This window comes from Homarus americanus, unplaced genomic scaffold (assembly GCF_018991925.1).
Source record: "Homarus americanus isolate GMGI-L3 unplaced genomic scaffold, GMGI_Hamer_2.0 scaffold18703, whole genome shotgun sequence".
In the NCBI taxonomy this organism is placed as follows: Eukaryota; Metazoa; Arthropoda; class Malacostraca; order Decapoda; family Nephropidae; genus Homarus; species Homarus americanus.
In genome coordinates, this window is record NW_024749779.1 from 7,209,914 (window position 1) to 7,236,485 (window position 26,572).

General features: G+C 38.6%; 1 protein-coding gene across 1 annotated transcript in view; it reads right to left on the reverse strand.

Annotated features, from left to right (window-relative positions):
- LOC121853845 (general transcription factor II-I repeat domain-containing protein 2-like) overlaps positions 1-26,572 on the reverse strand; it is a 38,399-nt gene that overhangs the window by 3,016 nt on the left and 8,811 nt on the right. The window contains exons 2-3 of the mRNA XM_042348221.1: positions 21,979-23,021; positions 21,392-21,835 (exon numbers count right to left, since the gene is read on the reverse strand). Coding sequence (XP_042204155.1) covers positions 21,392-21,835; positions 21,979-23,021 — 1,487 coding nt within the window. The remainder of the gene's footprint in view (positions 1-21,391; positions 21,836-21,978; positions 23,022-26,572) is intronic.

The window sequence follows — 26,572 nt, forward strand, 5'->3', positions numbered from 1 at the left end:
CTGCATATCACCGAAACTTTGCTCTCGATGCTGCACACAGGAGGAACGAGAACGACAAGATGAGGGAATTCGGGGAGAGAATTCAGAACGTTTATCAAGGCAGCTGCATATGATGTTGCACCACGGATGTGGTGCAAAAGTAGTCACAAACAATATCATTCAAAATTATTGGGGTGAACCGTGTAGACACGTCCCAAAGCATTGCCTAACTTTATCCCTGGATATCCTTCAACATCGGATCCTTGAGCTCTTTCTCTGGAAAATTTTCATTGAAGACTGCCATATGTAGGACTTGGGTACGTCAACATACAGGAGTATTTGAGCAAACTCATCTTCCTGTGAAGGCTTGAAGAATGCAGTGAGGATCGCATCAGCAGGATTTGCCATTTGATTTTGGAGGGACTCTTCTGTGAAGTATACTCTTTGTCCATTTTCCAGGTGAACAGCCAGATGAACTTCTGTTGGACATCGTTCGTGTATGGGAAAATTAAAAATTCTCCAAAGGGCTTCATTGCTGCATATATAACGGCCTTGCTGAAACTGTGTCACCTCATCATAATTTCCATCATTTTCCAATGCAAAGATCGCTTGGTCAGAGCCTTTGTTGACGAATTTTGCAGAGTGGGATAATATTACCATGTAATTCAATTGACAGTAGGAACATTATAGAATCTAGTCTCATTAAACATACCGAATCCGTCAACATGAATTTGAGTAGTGGTATATACAAACTGGATAATTTCGTAATTAAGAAGATTTGTAACAAGGTGAGAAGGTTGGGTCAGCTTACCCTCGGACCTGACTACCGACTGCTGCGGTGTTTTTTGAAGATTAGTAAGGTCATTACCTAATACCTGACCATTGTGGACTTTATCTCACCATCCTATGTATATATATATATATATATATATATATATATATATATATATATATATATATATATATATATATATATATATATATATATATATATATATATATATATATATATATATATATATATATATATATATATATATATATATATAAGTAAATAAATCACTGTAGGTGCGCGTTATCTAGGTATATGCTGATAACCACAAGGAAAGAAAAACACGAAGTTCCCAAGCGCTTTCGTGTAATTCACATCTTCAGGGGTGAGTACAGACTAGTCTGTACTCACCCTATTATATATATATATATATATATATATATATATATATATATATATATATATATATATATATATATATATATACTTTCCTTTGTCTGTCACCCTGATGTGAATTTCACAGCGCTTAGAACTTCGTGTTTCTTCTTTCCTGTAGTTATCAGCATATATATATATATATATATATATATATATATATATATATATATATATATATATATATATATATATATATATATATATATATATATATATATATATATATATATATATATATATATATATATATATATATATATATATATATATATATATATTGATAAAATCACACAGGAAAAAGGGAAACGTTGGAGCAACATCGCTTTCGTCTTTATTCAAGACATTTTCAGAGGCAACTGAATTAAAAGGACAGAGAGAGGTTTAAGTACACAGGGTGACCTCACTAAACATGAGGTCAGGTCATAAACATGACATCCACTAATCCGCACACCAATACCACCACACAAACAAAAAAGCTTAAAAGAAAGGGCGACATAACTAGTCATGTTAAGTCAGGTCAAAAATATGGGACCTACTAATCATCTGTCCTATATCTAACTCGAATGCTTTCAAGGCATTTTTAACCTTAGGCCACTGACGAATAGATTTGTGTAACGTATTATCAGTTGTGTACTGACAATCGCCAAAGTTTATAGAATTAAATTCTCTAATCAAACTTTCTTCAACAAAAAGTTTTTCTGTGACATAAGAACATAAGAAAATAAGGAGTCTGCAATAGGCCGGTTGGCCTGTGCATGGCAGCTCATGTCGAGAGTTACTACCACTCTCTATCATTCATGAATCTATCTTGTCTCCTTTTAAAACTTTCCAGCGTTCCAGCACTTACTACAAAGTTGTTAAGCTTGTTCCACTCGTCCGCTACCCTATTTGTGAACCAGTTCCTTCCTATCTCCTTCCAAAACCTAAACTTATCCAACTTAAATCCGTTGCTACGAGGCCTATCCTGCTCGGATATTAGAAGAACTTTATCTATATCCCCTTTATTGATTCCTTTCACTCACTTAAATACTTCTATCATATCTCCCCGCACTCTTCGTCTTTCTAGGGAGGGAGGGAGGGATCCCTATTATATGTGTTGTCCTGCCTAGAAGGAGAGTAAGCAATGAATGGTTGTCAAGGGCAGTTGGTGTCAACGGCCGTCTTGACGGATATTGCAAGTCAATATCAGTCCTATTCATTGACAACTGGGACAACTTCTACGGCAGAAGGGACCTTTATGCTAGGGATGGGGTGCACCTGTCTCCGAAGGGGGTGGCAACCCTGGCTAGGTTTCTAGAGGGTGCAGTTCAAAAGATATCGAGGACTTTAAACTGCTAGGGAAACATGAGGGCACGGGGGTGGAGGACACTGCAGTGGGAGCGGGTAAACAAAGTAAAAGATTACAGGGAAATAGTGTTCAGAATGACGACAAAACTAAAGCAGACAGGGAGTTTAAACCTAAACGCGGTAAAGGGAGGACTCAAAAGATGACTAGCTTAAATGTCTACTACGCTAACAGTAGAAGTATGAGAAACAAAATGGATGATATTAGGGCCTTAGTATGTACCGAAAAAATCGACATAATAGCATTCACTGAAACATGGATCAACCTAGACTCACGTGAGTTACCGGTCGAATACCAAATTGCGGATTACAAATTGTTCCATACCGATAGGCCGTCCAGGAAAGGAGGCAGTGTAGCAATCTATGTCAGGGATAATCTGAAGTGTGGAAGAAATAAGGAAATAAAAACTGAGCGGAATACAGAAACAATTTGGATAGAATCAATCGACTATAGGGAAAAATTAATCATAGGAGTAATATATAGACCTCCCAATCTTGATAGAGTTAATGAACGACTTATCTGGGATGAAATGCGCAGGGCTTCCATACACAACAAAGTCTGTATAGTAGGCGATTTTAACCTTGGCCAAATAGATTGGACTGACCTTACGGGTAACTGAGAATCAGTGGATTTTCCCGAAACGATCCAGGACTGTTTCCTAAGTCAACATATAACCGAACCCACCCGGGGAAGTAATATACTCGATTTAGTTCTGTCGAACAGAGAAACCTCATTAGCAATGTCGAGGTAGGGAACGAACTTGCAAACAGCGATAAAAAAAAATTAGATTCCAGTTAGATTTTCAGGGCAGAGGTAAGGAAAATTCCACTAAAGTACCAGATTTCAGAATGGCAAATTTGACAGTTTAAAGAGGCAGCTGAGAGAAGGGGTGTCGCGCTTGGGCGTGAACCTGACAGAGTTCTGACCTCAATAGGGGAAAGGTCACTGCAGGGTTAGCTCCGGAGGGATAATTATCAGATATGGCCAGTGCTATGTGTGGTCTTGGGTATGAGAGTTTGTTGACCAAACTGGAGTGGTCCAATGAAGAATTGGCGAGGGCCAAGTTAGAAATTGAGAGGGCCACGTTGGAGACCCTGAAATTAAGGAAAGAGCTGGCGAAGTTAAAAGGAGAGGCTGGATAAGTAAAGCCAGTGTCTGTCGAAAACTCAAGCGAGTGGAAAGTTGTGAGTAGAGGGAAGATGAAGCTGGTGGTGAAGAAGTACACCAAGGATACAACGACAACGACAACAACAGCTAAGTGTACCAACCCGTTCAGTCCCTTGATAGACGAATTGGACGTTAGTACAGTCAGGGACAGGGATGACAAGGAAGGTATAAAAACTTTAATTGTTGGTGACTCACAGGTAAGGTACATGGACAGGGCCTTTTGTGGTAAAAACAAAAATAGGATGAGGGTGTATTTGCCAGGAGCTGGGGTGGGGGATATAGTTGACAGGATGGACAATATCTTGTCTGGTAATGGGAACAAACCCATTATCTGCCTCAGTGCAGGAGGCAATGATATTGGCCGGTTTAGGAGTGAGGAGCTTCTTGATAAGTTCAAGGCAGTTATAGATCGTATTAGGACTAAGGGAGGGATCCCTATCATATGTGGTGTCCTGCCTAGAAGGAGAGTTGGCAGTGAATGGTTCTCAAGGGCAGTTGGTGTCAACGACCGTCTTGACAGATATTGCAAGTCAATATCAGTCCCATTCATTGATAACTGGGACAACTTCTATGGCAGAAGGGACCTTTATGCTAGTGATGGGGTGCACCTGTCTAGGGATGGAGTAGCAATCCTGGCTGGGGTTCTAGAGGGGGCAGTTCAAAAGATATCGAAGTCTTTAAACTGCTAAGAGAAAATATGAGCACTGGGGTGGAGGAGACTGCAGTGGGAGCGGGTAAACAAAGTGAAAGACTACAGGGAAATAGTGTTAGGAATGATGACAAAGCTAAATTAGACAGGGAGTTTAAAACTAAACGCGGTAAGGGGAGGACTCAGAACACGACTAACTTAAATGTATACTACGCGAACAGTAGAAGTATGAGAAACAAAATGGATGATATTAGGGCCTTGGTATGTACCGAAAAAATCAATATAATTGCATTCACTGAAACATGGATCAACCTAGACACACATGAGTTACCAGTCGAATACCAAATTGCGGGTTACAAACTGTTCCATACCGATAGGCAGAACAGGAAAGGAGGCAGAGTAGTAATCTATGTTAGGGATAATCTGAAGTGTGAAATAAATAAGGAAATTAAAACTGAAAGGAATACAGAAACAATTTGGATAGAATTAAGCGACGGTCGGGAAAAATTAATCACAGGAGTAATATATAGACCCCCCAATCTTGATAGTGTCAATGAGCGACTTATCTGGGATGAAATGCGCAGGGCTTCCATACACAACAAAGTCTGTATAGTAGGCGACTTTAACCTTCGCCAAATAGATTGGACTGACCTTACGGGTAACTCAGAATCAGAGGATTTTCTCGAGACGATCCAGGACTGTTTCCTAAGTCAACATATAACCGAACCCACATGGGGTAATAATATACTCGATTTACTTCTGTCGAACAGAGAAAACCTCATTAGCAATGTCAAGGTAGGGAACGAATTTCCAAACAGTGATCACAAAGAAATTCGATTCCAGTTAGATTTTCAGGGCAGACGTAAGGAAAATTTCACTAAAGTACCAGATTTCAGAAGGGCAAACTTTGACAGTTTAAAGAGGCAGCTGAGAGAGGGGGTGTCGCGTTTGGCCGTGAACCTGACAGATAACACCGACCTGATAACGAGATCTGAGATTGCCGAGTTCCACGACAATTTAAATACTGAGTTACTTAATGCACAAAGGCAGAACATACCATTCAAAAAACTCAGATCAGACAACATTGACCCTTAATGGATAAATAATTATTTAAAAAACATCATTGGCCAAAGGAAGGCTATAGGTAGAAGGATAAATCGTGGCGAAATTCACCTCTGGGACTATTATAGGGTATTTGCGAGCAGGGTTAAAACAGAGATAAGGAAAGCAAAGAGGAATAATGAAGTAAGGATAGCAAGGGAGGCGAAGACAAACCCCAAAGGTTTCTACCAAATGTATCAAACTAAAACACGAGAAAAGATTGGACCAATACGGTCAGACTCCGGCGAGCTCACTGATTACGACGGAGAAATGAGCAATAATTTGAATAAATATTTTTCAACAGTTTTCACCACCGAAAATTTAAACATGATACCCGAGGCACCGACTCTATTCAGAGATAGTGAAGAAAACAAATTAAGTGAGATAGTAGTGACTAGTAACGATGTTAGTAAGCAAATAGACAAACTAAAGCCTAATAAGTCACCTGGTCCCGATGAGATATTTGCCAGAGTATTAAAGGAATGTAAGGAAGAGTTTAATATGCCCTTAGCAAAGTTGTTTAACATGTCCTTAAAAACAGGTGTATTATCCTGGAGGATAGCGAATGTAATACCGATTTTCAAGAAGGGGGATAGATCACTATCCTCTAACTACCGCCCAATCAGTCTAACATCAATAGTAGGCAATTTACTGGAAGCAATTATTTCAAACTCTATTCGAAATCACCTGGAGAAGCACAAGCGGACGTTCTTGCCTAACTAATCTATTAACATTCTTTTCATCAGTTTTCGAATCGGTGGACGAGGGGCACAATTATGATGTGGTATATCTCGACTTTAGCAAAGCCTTCGACTGAGTCCCCCACGAAAGACTAATTAGAAAGGTAAAAGCTCATGGCATCAAAGGTGAAATCCTTAAATGGATTAGGGCGTGGTTACAGGACAGGAAACAGTGAGTGAGCATTAACGGCACTAAGTCCCATTGGAGCAACGTCACAAGTGGAGTTCCCCAAGGCTCAGTACTTGGACCATTATTATTTATTATATACATAAACGACATAGATATCGGCATAGACAGCAACATAAGTAAATTTGCTGATGACACTAAAATAGAACGTGTTACCAAATCTGACGAGGACTCGGCAAAACTACAGGAAGATCTAAACAAATTTTTCGAATGGTCTGAAAAATGGCAGATGAAATTCAACGTCGACAATTGTAAAGTACTCAGTATAGGAGATGTAAACAGGGAAACCAGATTCCAGATGAACAACGATGCCATAGAGAAATCCGACTGCGAGAGAGATTTAGGAGTAATGATAAGTAGGAACCTTAAGCCAAGTAAACAATGTGTTTTTGCTCGTAACAAGGCTAATAAAGTACTTGGGTTCATACAAAGGAGTGTTAGTTACAAGAATAGCTAGGTCATCCTAAAACTGTATCTTGCTCTTGTGAGACCACACCTGGATTACGCAGTTCAGTTCTGCTTACCGTATTACAGAATGGATATAGAATCCTTGGAAAGAATTCAGAGGAGAATGACAAGACTAATCCCGGGCATTAGGAACCTTGAGTATAGAGACAGGTTAAAGCATCTTAATTTGCATTCCCTTGAGAGACGTAGAGCGAAGGGCGACTTGATAGAGGTGTATAAGTGGAAGGCAGGGCTAAACAAAGTGGACATTACTAAGGTACTCAAACTATCCAACCAGGAGCGAACTCGTAACAATGGTTTTAAATTAGACAAATTTAGATTTAGGCGTGAAATAGGTAAACACTGGTTTGGAAACAGAGTAGTGGATGAATGGAACAAGTTACCAAATATCATCATTAACAAAAATACGCTGAATTGCTTCAAACATAGGTTGGATGCTTATACGACCAATAGGGATTGGGTGTAAACGGGACTGCCCAGTATGGGCCAATAGGCCTGCTGCAGTTTCCTCCATTCTTATGTTCTTATGACACCGACCTGATAACGAGATCTGAGATAGCCGAGTTTCACGAAAATTAAAATAACGAGTTACTTAATGCACAAAGGCAGAACATACTATACAAAAAACTCAAATCAGACAACAATGACCCTAAATGGATAAATAATTATTTAAAGAACATCATTGGCCAAAGGAAGGCTATAGGTTGAAGGAGAAATCATGGCAAAGTTTACCTCCAGGATTATTTCAGGTATTGGCGAGTAGGGTTAAAAACAAGATAAGGAAAGCCGAGAGGAATAATGAGGTAAGGATAGCAAGGGAGGCGAAGACAAACCCCAAAGGATTCTACCAAATGTAACAAACTAAAACACGAGAAAAGATTGGACCAATACGGACAGCTACTGGCGTGCTCACTGACAACGATGGAGAAATGAGCAATAATTTGAATAAATATTTTTCAAGAGTTTTCATCACCAAAAATGTAAACATGATACCCGAGGCACCGACTCTATTCAGAGATAGTGAAGAAAAAAAATTAAGCGAGATAGTAGTGACTAGTAGCGATGTTAGTAAGCAAATAGACAAACTATAGCTTAATAAGTCACCTGGTCCCGATGAGATATTTGCCAGAATATTAAAGGAATGTAAGGAAGAGCTTAGTATGCCCTTAGCAAAGTTGTTTAACATGTCCTTAAATACAGGTGTAGTACCAGAATCCTAGAGGATATCTAATGTAATACAAATTTTCAAGAAGGGGGATAGATCACTATCCTCTAACTACCGCCCAATCAGTGTAACATCAATAGTAGGCAAATTACTTGAATCAATCATTTCAAACTCCATTTGAAACCACCTGGAGAAGCACAAGTTGATCAATGATTCCCAACATGGCTTCACAAGCGGGCGTTCATGTCTAACTAATCTATTAACATTCTTCTCATCAGTTTTCGAATAGGTGGGCGAAGGGCACAATTATGATGTGGCATATCTCGACTTTAGCAAAGCCTTCGACAGAGTCCCCCACGAAAGACTAATTAGAAAGGTAAAAGCACATGGCATCAAAGATACTATCCTTAAAGGGATTAGGGCGTGGTTACAGGACATAAAACAAGGAGTGAGCATTAACGGCACTAAGTCCCATTGGAGCAACGTCACTAGTGGAGTTCCCCAGGGCTCTGTACTTGGACCATTATTATTTATTATATACATAAACGACATAGATATCGGCATAAACAGCAACATAAGTAAATTTGCTGATGACACTAAAATAGGATGTGTTATTAAATCTGACGAGGACTCCGCAAAACTACAGGAAGGTCTAAACAAATTTTTCGAATGGTCTGAAAAATGGCAGATGAATTTCAACGTGGACAAATGTAAAGTATTCACTATAGGAGATGTAAACAGGGAAACCAGATACCAGATGAATAACGATGCCATAGAGAAATCCGACTGTGAGAGAGATTTAGGGGTAATGATAAGTAGGAACCTTAAGCCAAGTAAACAATGTGTTTTTGCTCGTAACCTGGCTAATAAAGTACTTGGGTTCATACAAAGGAGTGTTAGTTACAAGACTAGCGAGGTCATCGTAAAACTGTATCTAGCGCTTGTGCGACCACACCTGGATTAAGCAGTTCAGTTCTGGTCACCGTATTACAGAATGGATATGGAATCCTTGGAAAAAATTCAAAGGAGAATGACATAACTAATCCCGGGATTAGGAACCTTGAGTATAGAGTAGTGGATGAATGGAACAAGTTACCAAATATCATCATTAACTCGAATACGCTGAATAGCTTTAAATATAGGTTGGATGCTTATATGAGCAATAGAGATTGGGTGTAAACGGGACTGCCCAATATGGGCCAATAGGCTTGCTGCAGTTTCCTCCATTCTTATGTTCTTATGTTCTTAAGTTTAATTTCTTTAAAATATCTTGATATGGAAGGTTTCTAAGTCATGGAATCATTTTCGTCATTCTTTGCTGCACCGACTCCAGCGAATTGATATCCATTCCATAATAAGGGCACCAGAACTGAACAGCATAATCAAGGTGCGGCCTGACTAGTGCAAGATATAGTTGCAAGAAGACCTCTGCACTCTTATTACTCACTCTTCTAGATATAAAACCTGATACACTGTTTGCCTTATTTCGAACATTAACGCACTGTTTTCTAAGCCATAGGTCCGGGCTTACAAGTACCCCTAAGTCTCTTTCACAAGTCGACTTCTCTAGGTTCATGTTGTTAAGTCTGTATACATTGACAGTATTTGTTCTTTCAATATTAAGTACGCTGCACTTGCTGGTGTTGAATTTCATTTGCCATTTTTCTGACCACTCCTGCAGTTTATTTAAATCCTCCTGTAGTGCATTTGCATCCTGCCCTGAATTTATCAGCCGTCCTGTTTTTTTATCATCCGCAAAATTGCTTATGTCACTGCTGATCCCAGTATCTAGAATTCTAGATCGTTTATGTAGATTATGAACAAGAGTGGGCCTAGTACTGACCCATGGGGAAAACCACTGGTCACACAGCACCACTCAGATTTAACACCATCTACGCTGATCCTCTGCTTTTTATTGGTAAGCCATGATTTTATCCAATTTAAATCTTTCCCCTTGATACCATGAGCCTTAACTTTTCTCAGAAGCCTCTGATGCGGTACTCTGTCAAGTGCTCTGTTAAAGTCTAAGTAAATAACATCGTAATTTTCGTCGTTATCTACTACCTCGAAGACTTTCCTAAAAAACGTTAGCAGATTTGTTCGACAAGATTTTCCCTTTGTAAACCCATGTTGAGAGTCGTAGATTAATTTGCTTTTCTCTAAATGCGATCAGATGCTGTTTGCTGTAATTGATTCAAGAAATTTCCCCACTACTGGCGTCAAACTTTTCGGCCGGTAATTTGACGCTGATGCTCTGTCTCCCTTTTTGAATATGGGTACTACATTTGCCTGTTTCCACAAGTCTGGCACAACTCCCGTGTCTAATGATTTTGTAAACAAATTTACGAGGGGTCCGCTAATCTGTTCCCTACACTGTTTCATATAATGATTTATGTACTTCTGAGCTGTTTTCCCAATCTATGGGATTATTATTGTTCCTTATATGAGCGAACAATGCACTGCTTTCAGATGCTGTTTTATTATTGTACATGTGCTGTTTAATTCTGAGTTGCAATACTTTCCCAGTCTGTCCTACATAATTTCCATTACAATTGCTATAAGGAATGTAGTAAACACTTCCATTTACAGTCAAGGTTGGGCTATTCTGTATTAATATATTAATAATAGTTGAGTGATACTTAAAAACAGCATTAATATTTAATAATTTAAGAGACTGAACTAACGGGACAAATTTATTGCGATAAGGGAGACTCAAAATATTTTAAATGTAGGAATTTGCCTGGTTTGAATAGAATGAACTGATGAAAAGAATGTTAATAGATTAGTTAGACATGCTTGTGAAGCAATATTGGGAATCATTGAACAACTTGTGCTTCTCTAGGTGATTTCTAAAAGAGTTTGAAATGATTGCTTCCAGTAATTTGCCTACAATTGATGTTAGACTGATTGGATGGTAGTTAGAGGATATTGATCTATCTCCCTTCTTGAACAACGGTATTACATTCGCTATCCTCCTGGATTCTGGTACTACGCCTGTTTTTAAGCACATGTTAAATAACTTTGTTACATTCTTACATTCCTTTAATACACTGGATATTATCTCATTGGGACCTGGTGACTTATTAGGCTTTAGTTTGTCTATTTGCTTACTAACATCGTTACTAGTCACTATTATCTCGCTTAATTTATTTTCTTCACTATCTCTGTATAGAGTCGGAGCCTCTGGTATCATATTTAAATTTTCGGTGGTGAAAACTGTTGAAAAATATTTATTCAGATTATTGCTCATTTCTCAGTCGTTATCAGTTACCTCGCCGGTATCTGACTGTATTGGTCCAATCTTTTCTCGTGTTTTAGTTTGATACATTTCAAAGAATCCCTTGGGATTTGATTTCGCCTCCCTTGCTATCTTCAGCTCATTATTCCACTTGGCTTTTCTTATCTCGGTCTTCACCCTACCGGCCAATACCTCTATAGGAATCTTAAAGGTAAACTTCACCGCGATTAATTCTCCTACCTATAGCCTTCCTTTGTCCAATAATGTTCTTTAAATAATTATAATAATTATAACTCAGATAAAAAAACAACGACCCTAAATGGATAAATAATTATTTATCCATTTAGGGTCATTGTTTTTTATCTGAGTTTTTATATGGTAAGTTCTGCCTTTGTGCATTAAGTAACTCATTATTTAAATTGTCGTGGAACTCGGCAACCTCAGATCTCCATATCAGGTCAATCTCAACCTTCAGGTCTCCGGATAGGGTGAGGTCGCCCTCTGTGGGTACATTGTGTAAGGTCACTCATGTGAGGTCATGTAGTTCACCCCCAATCGTGTTAACCCCTCTCTCAGCTGCCTCTTCAAACTATAAAAGTTTGTCCTTCTGAAATCTGGGAAGTCAGTGGAATTTTCCTTTCGGCTGTCCTGAAATTCTAATTGGAAAGTAATTTCCTTGTGATCGCTGTTTCTAAGTTCGTTCCCTACCTCGACATTACTAATGAGGTTTTCTCTGTTCGACAGAAGCAAATCGAGTATATTATTACCCAGGCTGGGTTCGGTTATATGGACTTAGGAAACAGTCCTGGATCTTTTCAGGAAAATCCTCTGATTCTGAGTTACCCGTATGGTCAATCCAAACTATTTAGCTAATGTTATCGTCGCCTACTATACAGACTTTACTATGTATAGAAGCCCTGCGCATTTTGTCCCAAATATGTCGCTCGTTATCTCTATCAAGATTAGGAGGTCTATATATTACTCATGTGATTAATTTTTCCCTACCATCGACTAATTCGATCCAAATTGTTTCTATAATCCGCTCAGTTTTGATTTCATTATTCATTATTATTCTGCCCACCATAATAGAGTCAAACAGTCAGTATTTTCATCAATGTTTTTACGTGCTTTGAGAATTTGCAGCCCGGAATTCATTGATGAGGAATATAAATTTATTTATAATATTGGCTTGAACCTTTAGTACCCTAGATCTTTTATAGACAAATGCCTAAACATTAATAAGAAATCTTTCTATAGAACCGATCCGAAGCCCACCCATGACTATAAAAATCTCTTAGTATTACCATTTCACAAAAATTTCTGTCAAATTCCTTTACAACTAAAATCCTGGAACGTCAATGTGGCATTTAAAAACTCATGCACTGTTAAACAAATGTTAATCAAGAACTCCCCCAACAATACAGGTAGCTTAGGAGGGAGATAGGAAGAAACTGGTTCACAAATAGGAAAGTTTCAAAAGGAGGCTAGATAGATTCATGGATGATAGAGAGTGGTAGTAACTCTCGACAGGAGCTGCCATGCACAGGCCAACCGGCCTATTGCAGACTTCTTATTTTCTTATGTTCTTATTTATAAGGTTCCTTGCAAGGAATGTAATATGTTTTACTTAGGCCAGACAGGTAAAGATCTTGTAACTAGACTTAAACAACATAATTATAGTGTTAGGACAGGCCAGGAATCCAATGCCCTGTTTGTTCATTTCAGGGATAATAAGCATAGCATTGACTGGGATAATGCCTCCTCAATATTACCATGTAATTCAATTGACAGTAGGATCATTATAGAATCCAGTCTCATTAAACATACCGAATCCGTCAACATGAATTTGAGTAATGGTATGTACAAACTGGATAATTTCGTAATTAAGAAGATTTGTAACCAGGTGAGAAGGTTGGGTCTGTATGTGTATTATGTGTGTTGTATGTATACCATGCATATATCTTACTTATACGGATTACTTCTCTAGTCAGTAGCGTGTGGCAATGCCCCCGTTTCATGTCACCACAAGCTTAGATAATGTGCCTGGCGACATCTGGAAGCTGCTAATGTACCACTTATCACATGTCGCCTGAGAGGTCAGAGAGAGGTCAGTTGACCCACATAGGAGTGTAGGGACTACCTGTGCTTGTAAGCGTACCCTTGTATATTTCCGTTGAATAGAACCTACAAAACTCTACATGTGTTTGTGTTCGCTCATGTAGTTAGAACTAAGTACCCCGAACATCTCGAGGGTCATCTTACCCTCTGACCTGACTACGGACTGCTGCTGTGCTTATGAAGATTAGTAGGGTCACTGCCTAGTGACCGGACCATTGTGGACACTTACTGTCCCCTAGGGACTTGATCTCACCCTCCTCAACTGTACTGTATATTAGGGTGTGACAGTTGCCCCCAACTTTGTCCTACAAAGCTGTTCAAAATTTTGGTGTTGCATATTGACATAAAAAATATCCACATGCAATTTTGTGAAGATTCATGCATATTTGAGTGAGCACCAGCAATTTGAAAAATATCGATTTTGCTTATACGGCATACGCGCCTATATATGAGATTACACAACCATCATAAGGGATATTAACATAAATCATTTGCCTGTCTTAATTAAAAGGTGTTATCACTAACACAAAAAAGTTAATCATTCTTATTCTCTCATGGTACATTAAGGGGTTTTATCATTTATTCACAAGGTATTAATTCTCTAGAGCAAGAAACAATGATTTCTGTTCCGAAACATATGATCTGATTAGGAACGCGGAGTCTGTCAATTTCAACTACTTGAAGGACTTCTTGAAGACGCTCCTCATCCCTGGCAACATTAAAAAATCATGACAAAGTCTTACACCACGCTCTGCAGCCTCATTGACGACCTGAAGCTTGTCCACAACCCGTTTCATGTTCAGGTAGTCGTCATGATCCGCCCATTCATTGGCTGGACTGTGGAGAAACTGATAGGGCATGCCTAAAATGGTGAAGAACCGGCTTGAGTCAGGCCCAATTAGGTCCACCAGGGCAGTGCCACTTTTTGGGACAGGGGGAAGATATGGCTTTCCATAGCCCCCATGATTGAGACCCACTCTTCAGTGCCTTCATGGCAAAGAAGGGCCTTCCTCATTTCCTCTTTTGTCCTTTCTTGTACTTGGGACGAGAACAAAGGCAGTGGGGCCAACTCCTAAGTTAGGTACCAAGTGTGTCTACCGAGTGCGACACGTGCTTTGTCAACTATTGTGGCGTCATATGAGGCAAATTCAGCCATGGTTTCGACCAAATTCAAGTCATTCAGTGGCGCACTTGCTGGAACGGGGCAAACAATCCACCATGGGACATAAATAGCGACTGTGAAAACAGCAAACCGTTCTAACTTGCTGATTTGACTTTTACACAACGTCGGCTTTGGGAAACTGCTCTTTGATCTGGCCTGACAAAAGAACAATCTTGAGGATATAGAGAAGTTTAGCCATCCACCTTGCTTTGTGAAGTGCGCCGGGGTACTGTAGACCATCGTGAAGTTCACTGGCTCAGATCCTTTAATTACAAGCAGCAGACAAAGCTCTACCAGCTCCTTGTAGTCGCCACGTGTAAATGGTAGGGCTAGAGCTTCACGGAAGAAGTCAGCCATCACCTGCTGGCGCTCCTCAAACACTCCAGGCATTGCGGGGTAGTAGTATTTTTTTTTTTTCATTGTACGCCAGTTGAGAGAAATGGTTCTTGAACCTAGAAATGCAATTATTGGGATTATTGTATTTCGTACTAATCTATAATATTGTTTTAGGGGTATTAAGATTGATATGATCGATCATTTGCTTGGTGTTAGTATATCTTATAAGTCTAATAAAAGATATTCCACTGAATTTGTTCATTAGATAATAATATTCCTTGTTAGTTTGTAAAGCCGACGGTGCTAGCTCAAACATGCACCGATCTCCAAGAAAATTTACAGGGTGTTTCCTAGATAAAAACACAACGCTAAAACTTTGAACAGCATTGTAGGACCATTTTTTTATTTTTGGAGGGCAACGGTCAAACCCTACTGTATATATATATGCCTTGTTATGTATTTCTCCTTAGTCTGTAATCACCCCTGAAGATGTGAATTACACGAAAGCGCTTGGGAACTTCGTGTTTGCTTTTTTCCTTGTGTATCAGCATTTTCCTGGATCACGCGCACCTACAGTGATTTACTTGCATATATATATATATATGCTGATAACCACAAGGAAAGAAGAAAACACGAAGTTCCCAAGCGCTTTCGTGTAATTCACATCTTCAGGGGTGAGTACAGACTAGAGAGAGTAATACAAATTTGAGGGATAACAAGCATTGCATTGACTGGGATAATGCCTCCTCAATATTACCATGTAATTCAATTGATAGTAGGAACATCATAGAATCTAGTCTTATTAACCATACCGAAGCATTCAACATGAATTTGAGTAACGGCATGTACAAGCTGGACAATTTTGTAATTAAGAAGATTTGTGATCAGGTGAGAAGGCCGGGTCACTTGACCATCTGACCTGACCACCAACCGTTGTGTGCTATTTAAGGATTAGTAGGGTCATTACCTAATACCTGACCATTGTGGACCTGGTCTCACCCTCCTCTGTATATATACACCTTGATTTGTATTACTCTCTCTAGTCTGTACTCACCCCTGAAGATGTGAATTACACGAAAGCGCTTGGGAACTTCGTGTTTTCTTCTTTCCTTGTGGTTATCAGCATATACCTAGATCACGCGCACCTACAGTGATTTACTTGTATATATATATATATATATATATATATATATATATATATATATATATATATATATATATATATATATATATATATATATATATATATATATATATATATGCTGATAACCACAGGTCAGATGGTCAGATGGTCAAGTGACCCGGCCTTCTCACCTGATCACAAATCTTCTTAATTACAAAATTGTCCAGCTTGTACATGACGTTACTCAAATTCATGTTGAATGCTTCGGTATGTTTAATAAGACTAGATTCTATGATGTTCCTACTATCAATTGAATTACATGGTAATATTGAGGAGGCATTATCCCAGTCAATGCAATGCTTGTTATCCCTCAAATGAACAAACAGAGCATTGGATTCCTGGCCTGTCCTAACACTGTATTTGTGTTGTTTGATTCTAGTTGCAAGATCTTTACCTTTCTGGCCTAAGTAAAACATATTACATTCCTTGCAAGGAACTTTATAAATGCAACCAATTGTGTTGTTGGGGGAGTTCTTGATTAACATTTGTTTAACAGTGCATGAGTTTTTAAATGCCACATTGACATAAGAACACTGAAGGTAGGATGCTTGGATTAAAACTAACAAAAAGAGGATATATAACATACTTAAAAGATAAAGAACGACAGGCAAGAATAAGATTATCAAAAATAAAACGCTTTAAGAACCTTAGCATTAATAACAAAAGAAAGATTTATATTGCCCTTGTTAAATCAATTATGGACTACCCACCCATCCCATTGAACACCCTTAGTAAAACGTGCATTAAAAGGTTACAAACAGTACAAAATATAGCCCTCAGATTTATATATAACATAAAATATACAGACCACATCAATAATGAACAGCTACACAAGAGAGCAAACCTCTTAGCAATCAATGTAGATATACACAACAAAGCTGTAAATATTTGGAAAAAAGTGACTGAACTTAACACAGAAACATATCAAAACTGGATAAATAATATAGACAACGAAGAATTCCAAGAACACAGTTGGTTTAAATCAGCCAGGAAGAAAGTAATTGAACCATCTCCTGCCCCAATATACATATAAAACATTAATAGAGAGAATAAAAGATGAGAGTGACCTACCAGCTCCACAAGAACCTGGCAGGCCTCTCCATACAGCGTACCTTTAGACTAACATAACTAATATTTAACATTTAACATTTAACATTTAACATTGAACTAACATCTTAGTAAAAAAAAAAAAATAAATAAATAAAAATGTGACTACCCTCCCAGCTACACAAGGACCTGGGCGGGCTCACTAACTCAAAAAAAAATTAAATAAAAAATAAATAAAAAAATAAAAAAATATTAATAATATTAATAATAATAATGTGATTACCCTCCCAGCTATATCAGCCAGGAAGAAGTAATTGAACCACCTCCTGCCTCAACATACACATTTCTACATAAAACATTACTAGAGGAATAAAGATGAGAGTGACCAACCAGCTCCACTAAGAACCTGGCAGGCCTCTCCATACAGTGTACCTTTAGACTAACACAACTAACACTTAACTAACACCTCAAAAAAAAGTGACTACCCTCCCAGTTACACAAGGACCTGGGCGGGCTCACTAACTCCAACAATAACAAATAATAATAATAAGCAGCATTATATAAATAAACCAATATTAATACAAAGGTCTGACGACCCAAGGGAGCAGAACAAAGACAAAACACCAATAAGAAAGATGAAGCGATCTGGTTGAGCCCAGATTCTTTCTACTCCTACTGTATTTCAGTTTCACCACTTTTCCTTCAACTCCTAATAATCGTCTTTCACCTCTTAACTAAAGACTTCGTATCGTATCGTACCTAATACCTGACCATTGTGGACCTGGTCTCACCCTCCTCTGTATATATACACCTTGATTTGTATTACTCTCTCTAGTCTGTACTCACCCCTGAAGATGTGAATTACACGAAAGCGCTTGGGAAATTCGTGTTTTCTTCTTTCCTTGTGGTTATCAGCATATACCTAGATCACGCGCACCTACAGTGATTTACTTGCATATATATATATATATATATATATATATATATATATATATATATATATATATATATATATATATTTATATATATATATATATATATATATATATATATATATATATATATTATATATATATATATATATATATATATAAATATAGTATGGCATATATATATTAGCATATAATCATACTGAGTTGGCAGCAACAATAATGTATATCTATGACTCACTTACCCAGCACACAAATCTCTCATATACGACACGCATTCCCTCTCAGCCTACGACCACGCATTCCCTGACCTCCCTTGTAGACTATAGAGGTGTTGTGACTCCCATGTGGCTGCATGACCGGTTACTTCACCAGATGTTTGTAAACGTCGCAACCATAGAACAGCCGTTTCCGAGTGTTACCCACCCCGGGGTACTGCGTGGACAGTGTTAATAAATTGTTAGAAATAATTTAGTTAAGAGAGTATTAAAGATGTAGGAAAGGGGAGTGGAGCAAGCTGAAGGGATGCTTAGAGCCAAGCGGTCCTGGTTTCTGCTGAATAGACAGTTTTGCAGGTGGTGGTGACTGCCTGGCATTCCCTATCGCTCAGACCAAGCTTTACAGCCATACTGAGAACATCTCCACCCTCTCCTGTCCATGAGTTCTGTGCTAAGACAATTTACACAGTACTGTTGTGTCTTGGAACACCATACTGATTTACATCGACCCTCACTTGTAAGTACAGCCACGTGATGACGTACCCCTCAGTACTGAAAAATTGTGGACTAATTATTTCTACTCATTTTCTGCTTTATCTGAAGCAATACGATTAATAGAGTTATGTACTTTGTATTATGTCATAATGTTTAATGATCTTTTGTACTTAAGATAAAATATTGTGAGACTAACAAAATATGTTTCAGATGGATCAACATGTAATACTAATGATCGCCCTATACTCTACAGGTTTTTGATCATATCAATAAAAAGTGAGTGCGTCAAAAGGCGGGTTTCAATCATTCCCTTCGACTTGACCGTCCTTAACTAGAACGGTACAAATAGGGTCAATATAGTTTATTTCGCTTGTTTCCTATTAGTCTTGTTTTCCATTTAATTTGTCTTCTTTCTATATTGCAAATATAATTAGCACAAAATTAATATTTGATGTCGCATTTTGTTTCACCATAGTTGAGCGACGTGAAATCTCATTGCAATGTAATTATATTTTATTTTTAAATATAAGAAAATCCAAGTAACAATATAAACCAAACAAACGTTACCTATAGTATCATAATTTGGAGGAGATTAAACAGTGAGTATACGAGGCAGCACTGACCTCTGAGGCAGTAAAGGAGGCACTCTGGGTGGTGGAGGCATTCCATGGCACAGAGGTAGGTGCTGGCCGCCCCCAGTATCACTTCTTCGAGGAGACAGTACCTAGTGAGCTCATTAGGAAACTTCGGTACAACCTGTGGGGAGAGCCAGGGTGGGAGTGTCTCACTTGCAGTAGGAGTCCAGATCGTAATGTTTCTTCTACATGTAAATTACTATATCTGTCAACTTCCTAAACGGCAGTCACAAGTGATTCACAGATTGAGAGATGCTTCTAGAAGAATTTTTCACAACCTGCCTAATGTATGCATACTGACCCAATGTTGACTCATCATCTAACTAGAGCAGTGGTTCTCAACCTTGTTTGCCCCATGCACCCCTTTCACCATGTCAGAATGTCATTCCCCCCCTCCTTTCCAAGATTGTCTGCCTCAAAAAGTGCATTCCAAATAATATGCATATAATACTGAAAATCCTTTATTTTTTCCATATTAGTACATATACATTTACAAATTTACATGGATTATTTTTATAGTGGAGTTTTACAAATTAAATGCCAATTGAAAATGTTGATGGATTTATAAAACTTGAATAAAAGTAAAATTGTTTTTTTTTTTTTATAATGAATTACTTAAAAGACCAAACTGAAGCATAATGCAATAAACAAAAAGTTCAATAGAATACCAGGATATTGTAAATTTATAATTAATTTTATTCAGATGAAGATTACAGTCAATGAGAAACCTGTGATTGTTTTTTCTTCGCCAATTCTGGGATACGCGGAGGAGTGCTTGAAAGGGCACAACGCAGGTCATTTTCTACCTCTAATCTACTACGTTGCTTCGTTTTAATTTGCAACAGAGTTTAAAAGTCTGACTCACAAAGATATGTCGACACAAACGGAAGCAATGCACGGATAGCTCTTTCTGCCACTTTTGGGTAGGAATCGCACATCAAGGGCCAAAATTCTGTGATTGATTTCTCATCGAACATATCTCTTGCTCCCGAATCAGTTTCCCCCCCCACCCCCTGAAAACCTGAATTCCCCCCCCTGGGGGGAATTCCCCCCTGGTTGAGAACCCCTGAACTAGAACTTGGTTAATGGTGTTCAAAATAAGGCTATAAAGCATATTACATTTAGAGAAAAAGATGAGTGGGTTACCTTATAAGAGGTGATGGACGGCACCACAGTCACTGAGGCGGCGTACATCAACAGTGACACCGCGACAACACACAACCTCACCCACCTCGCCGTCATTTTCATCTGAGAACAATTTATATCAAACAGAAATAATAGCAATGAGCACTTTACCTGTAATGTATTTACTTGCTCAAAAAACCATTAGATATTTGGCTCTTAATAATAAGAGAAGAATCTACACTTTCTTCTGAAACCATTAGTGATACATCCCACTTGGACAATTCCCAATTATACATAATTCAAGAATGTAAACGAAACTAGACTAGAATTCAGAATAACAATACAAATTTGCGGATGTCAAATTACACAACCGCATATGTAGGGGTCACAAATCTGAGATCCGATCCCTCACTAATCCCAGGTATTAGGAACCTCGAGTACAGAGACAGGTTAAAGCAGGGGTCACCAAACTTTTTTCACAGTGGGCCGGATAACTGAAAGAATGACGAGCGCGGGCCGCATAATCATTCTGTTCAATACTTGCAAGCCAGAACGAAAGCTCTGGGAAAAAAGACGAAAAACTAAGTTAGCATTCCATGTTAATCATGGGTGAGTGGCGTGCAATGCACAAAAAACAAAGACAACCAACATATTTATTTACTAAAAAGTTATCAAAGAAGGCGACGTTAGCAAAAAGATAGTTGCATCAGACATAGTGTGCACATATCCGAATCTCACAAACTAAGCAGCAAAAAAGGTTAGTGGGATTTGTGAAACTGACGTTTGGCTTTCAAGATATCATCAATGTTTGGTTTGGAACTGCTGCATCCAATCAAGAGAATTGCTTTCAAATGCTCATCAGTCAATCTCGTTCGATGTGTTGACTTCACATACTTCATTTTTGAAAATGTTTGCTCACAGACATAAGTTGTTCCAAACAGTGATGCCATACCAGCGGCAAATTTCTTCAGTTTCGGAAACTCAACATCAGGTAAGCAGCGGTAAAATTCAACAAGTTTTTCTTCTCTGTGCTTCTCTTTCAACAAGTCATTTGCTTGCAAATCAATGAGCTCCAACTGTAGTTCAACTGGCACATCATCAAGGTTACAATCAAACGGATTCTGGAACTGAAGAATGTCACTCTCAATTCTGTCAAGATCTGAAAATCTCTTCAAAAAATGCTTCTTCAAGTCACGAATAATATTTTTCGGAAAATCGAGGTTGACATCTTCAGCGATTGTAGCGCAAACCTCTTTGAAACAGTGAAAATGAGAGAAGTTTTCTCCTTCCAGTTGTGCTTCAAACAATGACAGCTTTCTCCGAAATCCTTTGATGATTCTGTAGAGATCACAGACGAGGTAATCCTTTCCCTGAAGTTTCAAGTTCAGTTCATTCATGTGGGATGTGATGTCGACCAAAAATGACAACTTTGACAGCCAGGTAGGATCTGACAGCTGTGGACTTTACCGCAGCTGAGCCACCTCACTGCTGTGTGATAAGGCAAGTCACAGAAATCAGAATCAATTTCTTCAAGAAAAGCCTGGAACTGACGGTGATTGAGTGCATGTCCCCGAATGAAGTTCACAGCAGAAACGACTGGTTTCAGTACACAAGAAATATCTAAGTCTTTCCCACAGAGTGCTTGCTGATGTATGATGTAGTGTATGCACAGAGAGCCCGGAATTTGCAAATCTTCCAACTGAGTCCTGATCTGCCCCACCAGACCCTTCCTCACTCCAGCCATGTTTTTTCCTCCATCAACTGCAACACCTCGAAGCTGATTCCACTGAAGGTTATAGTCTTGCAAAGTTTTTTTCACTTCCATGAAAATGTCTTTTCCAGTTGTTGTTCCATGCATGCTGCAAACGGATGCCAACTCTTCCGTTATCTGAAAGTCCAAATTGACACCACGAATGAACACGAGAAGTTGTGACGTACTCGAGAGATCAGTAGACTCATCCAGCACCAGAGAATACCACAACAAGTTCTTAGCTTTCTCGCGTATCTGTAGCACTATGTTCTCTCCAAGTTCTTCTGTTCTCCGCACAACTGAACTTGCCGAAAGGCTGATACTTCCAAACAAATCGGCTTTCTCAGGACACAAGTCATTTGCTGCTTCCATCATACACTCTTTGATGAAGTTGCCATCAGTAAACGGTTTTCCTCGTTCTGCCATCTTATGCACTATTTTGTAACGTGTACGAGTGACAGATTCATTTTCAGCAAACTTTCTCGTGAAGAGATTTCTTTGAGTTTCTAAACCACGTTTCATGGACTCATATTTCTCAGAGCGTAACTTTCCAGAAAACTTTGAATATGTTGATAGATGTTTTGTTTCATAGTGACGCCGAAGATTGTACTCTTTCAAAACGGCAACACTTTCGCTGTATATTACGCAAGTAGTTTTCTGGTCCTTTGTTTCCACAAAGAAGTACTTTACTCCCCATTCTTCATTGTAAACGCGACACTCGGCGTCCACTTTTCTTTTCTTAGTAGACATAATGAAGGGTGAAGAAAACGGGATCTGAAAATGAAAAAGACATTGAATTAGAAACATAATTAAAATCCTATTGAAACACAAGAAAAGCAGAGGATTCAGGGGTCACTGGTGAAGCTACGGCTCACCAAAGGTACATATAAAGTTTATAGGTACCTTTGGTAATAGAATGTATCACATAATAAGGTTTACAAAATATATAAATAGGGCGGGCCTAAATAAACAGCCTAGAGACCAGCTCGATTAACACCTTGACCGGGGAATTTTTCTGAGCTGGGGATAATATTTTCGTAATAACACGAGGCTTCTATGGCATTGTTATGCTATGTTTGCTACTTTATTGCCTCTATTCACACTTGTAGTTCACTTACCTACTGCAATGTACACACTTATTTGGAGAAACACACTTGTAAATTGCATTAGCAGACAAAAATATAGGTATTGTGGCTTGTAAATAAAATTTAAATGTCCTGCGCTAGTCAGCTGATGAGCAGGTGTGAGGAGCTGGGGATAATATTTTCGTAATAACACGAGGCTTCTATGGCATTGTTGTTCTATGTTTGTTACTTTATGACCTCTAATCACACTTGTAGTTCACTTACCTATCACTGTCAAACAAAGAAATCCTTGTTACATACCTATAAAATGGATGACAGGCAAAAAGAAGTAAATATTTCTGGAGCGTCGGACCTGTGTTGACAGCCGGACGCATCTGGGGGCGGGAAAGATGCGTGTTTGTGTGTTGCCATGGAAACCATGGTAACGTCAGAGCTTAGGCGGAGCTACCACGAGCCGGGGAAGGACTTGGGATGGCGCGAAATAAGCAAACATTACAATAAACAAGAAAATCTAGATACAATAATTTAAAATTGAAAATAAAAAATTTAAGGCACATAGCAGTCAGGAGGTCTCCGCACGCGTGAAGATCTCCTAGTATTCTAAACATAATATTTAAATTTAAATTGTATCACAACGTCTCGTGTTCCATACGTTTTATCAAGCAAATTCAAGTACCGTCAGCGGGCCTGATGAACTGACGTCGCGGGCCGTAGTTTGGTGACCCCTGGGTTAAAGCATCATAATTTGCCTCGAGAGACGTACAGTGAGGGGCCATATGATCGAGGTGTATAAATGAAAGTCAGGGCTAAACAAAGATGACATTACAAACGTACTCAAACTATCTAACCTGGAGAGAGCTCGTACCAATGATTTTAAATTAGACAAATTTAGATTTGGGCGCGAAATAGATAAACATTGGTTAGAAATAGAGGAGTGAGCGAGTGGAACAAGTTACCAAACATTATCATTAACTCGAATACGCTGGATAGCTTCAAACATAGGTTGGATGGATATGTGAGCGATAGGGGTTGGATGTAAACGGGACTGCCTAGTATTATATAGGCCAATAGGCCCGCTGCACTTTCCTCCAGTCTTATGTTCTTATGTTGTATTGTTGGCACCATTTGCTCACTCTATAATCCGCTACAGGTGAGCTTCTTAATGCAAAGGCCACAAATTCCAGATTGTTCATTGCACTCTGTAAGGAGGTCGGGGAAAGTGGGAGTCAAAAAACAAGCAGGTCCTGGGAAGTAAAATTCGTTGCTCAGGACAAGAAAACACTCAGCTATCTTCCAAACATATTCAATGTAATGAACAAGCTCAAGAAAGAGATGAAGAGGTACAAACATAAATAGCATGACCCAGCACGAACGAGTTGATTCATTATTCAAGAAAGAAACGAATTTCAGCGTCATCAAACGTCAGGCAACAGTACACCTATGAGGAATGTTGGTAAATTTCAACAAGTTATTTTCCTGAAATAACAAAGGAGCAAGCTACTTCTTACCAATGGATTACACAAATCATACGAAGAACATTAATACAGAGCTTCCATTCACCTCTATCCAAACTCTTGGAAGAGCTCATTGACTTATCTGATGGCACTCCCAGAGTCGTTTCAATAAAATGCCACTGAAAACATTCTGAGCTCATTGTGGTGATGAGTTCAGGTAAGTCATAAAGCAGCAATGAAGGTGTTAATACCATTCATCACCACCGATTGGGCGAGGTTAGTTCTTCAGCTATTGCAGCAATCAAAACTAAATACAGGTTATAGTTAAACATTGAAAATGATATGCGTGTCTGATTATCACGGATCACCTGCACATTGACATGGTTAATGCGAGGCAGCAGCAGCAGATGAGAGCTTATATTTAGTCAACTCTGAAAAATCCACATTCATTATAAAAAGATCTTTTATTTTAATATGTTTTGTAATACAATTAGGTATCAAGTAGTGCAGCAGTAAAAAACTGCAAACTATTTTTCGTTTAATAAACAAAATTTTGAAAACACTTTTCTTATCATTGTATAAATTCTGTTGGGGAGGTCATATATCTTATCTAGGCCAAGAGGGTCCTGAAATATTTTACTGGACACAAGGGGACCGTGGTGGCAAAAAGGTTCACAACCACAGATTTAGACAACACAGACACCAGGACCAAAATCACACTCTGACACATAGGGTCTTGGCCACACCCTGACACACAAGGATCTAGAGTCTAGACCAAACCCTGACATCCAGGATTTAGACCATTCTGTGACCCCCCAGGACCTAGACCTCACCCAGTGATAACGTGTAGTATTATCTGATGGGACGATCATATCCTGTTTACCAGGAGGTGCAACAGATACACAGAAATTTGACTCCTCAGTGGCTCTTCGATAATGCAGGGAGAGAAAATGTAAACATACTTCTATTGTTGTAAAAATTCAAATTTGAGAGTTGTATTTTATACAAGTGTGATTGACAAAAAGTATACAAAAGATTGGAATGCAGCACGACAAGGAGATTCTGTTGAAGAGCCACTCAGTCCATTACCAAACACGCGAACTTCTAGGACAAGAAAATATTTCCAATATTTCTTATACTAATGTCTGTTCTGGTGAGTCGGAAAACTAAATGATTTTATCGAAATACTCATATTTGGTCTACTTAATTATAAACTCTTGTTAAGTCTTCAAACATTTATTTTATTGATTCGTATATTGATATAAACAAAATATAGTTTGATGAAATATACCGCGGGAGAACTATTAACCTTCTTCTCTTATCCTTCCTCGACTTTCGTCAGTACTTGTCTGTTGTTGCGTCAGTGACTTGTATCGTAGCTAAAACAACTATTGAGCATACTTTAGGGAAACAATAATGAGAAAATGGACGATAAATTTGGGTAGATGAGGCTGTCACTTGTCACACGTAAAATTTCGAAGCTTATCGACCCACTGCACAGATAGTTGTTTTAGCTACTATGCATAGATGCTATACAACTGACGTCACTCACTGTTGACACAAGTTGACCCGACCTTCTATTTGTACACTGACTACTTAGCAGGGGAACACGTGGAGTTAAACCATTAAATAAGCATTGTCGCGAGATTCATAATTGTTTCTTCCTTACAATACTATTTTCTGGGAATATAATGATACGTTATTCCATTTCCACTTTTCGGGTTCTTTAAATATAATGAAGTCATTACTTATAACTCACCGTTTGTACGTATCTCAAGCATGAATA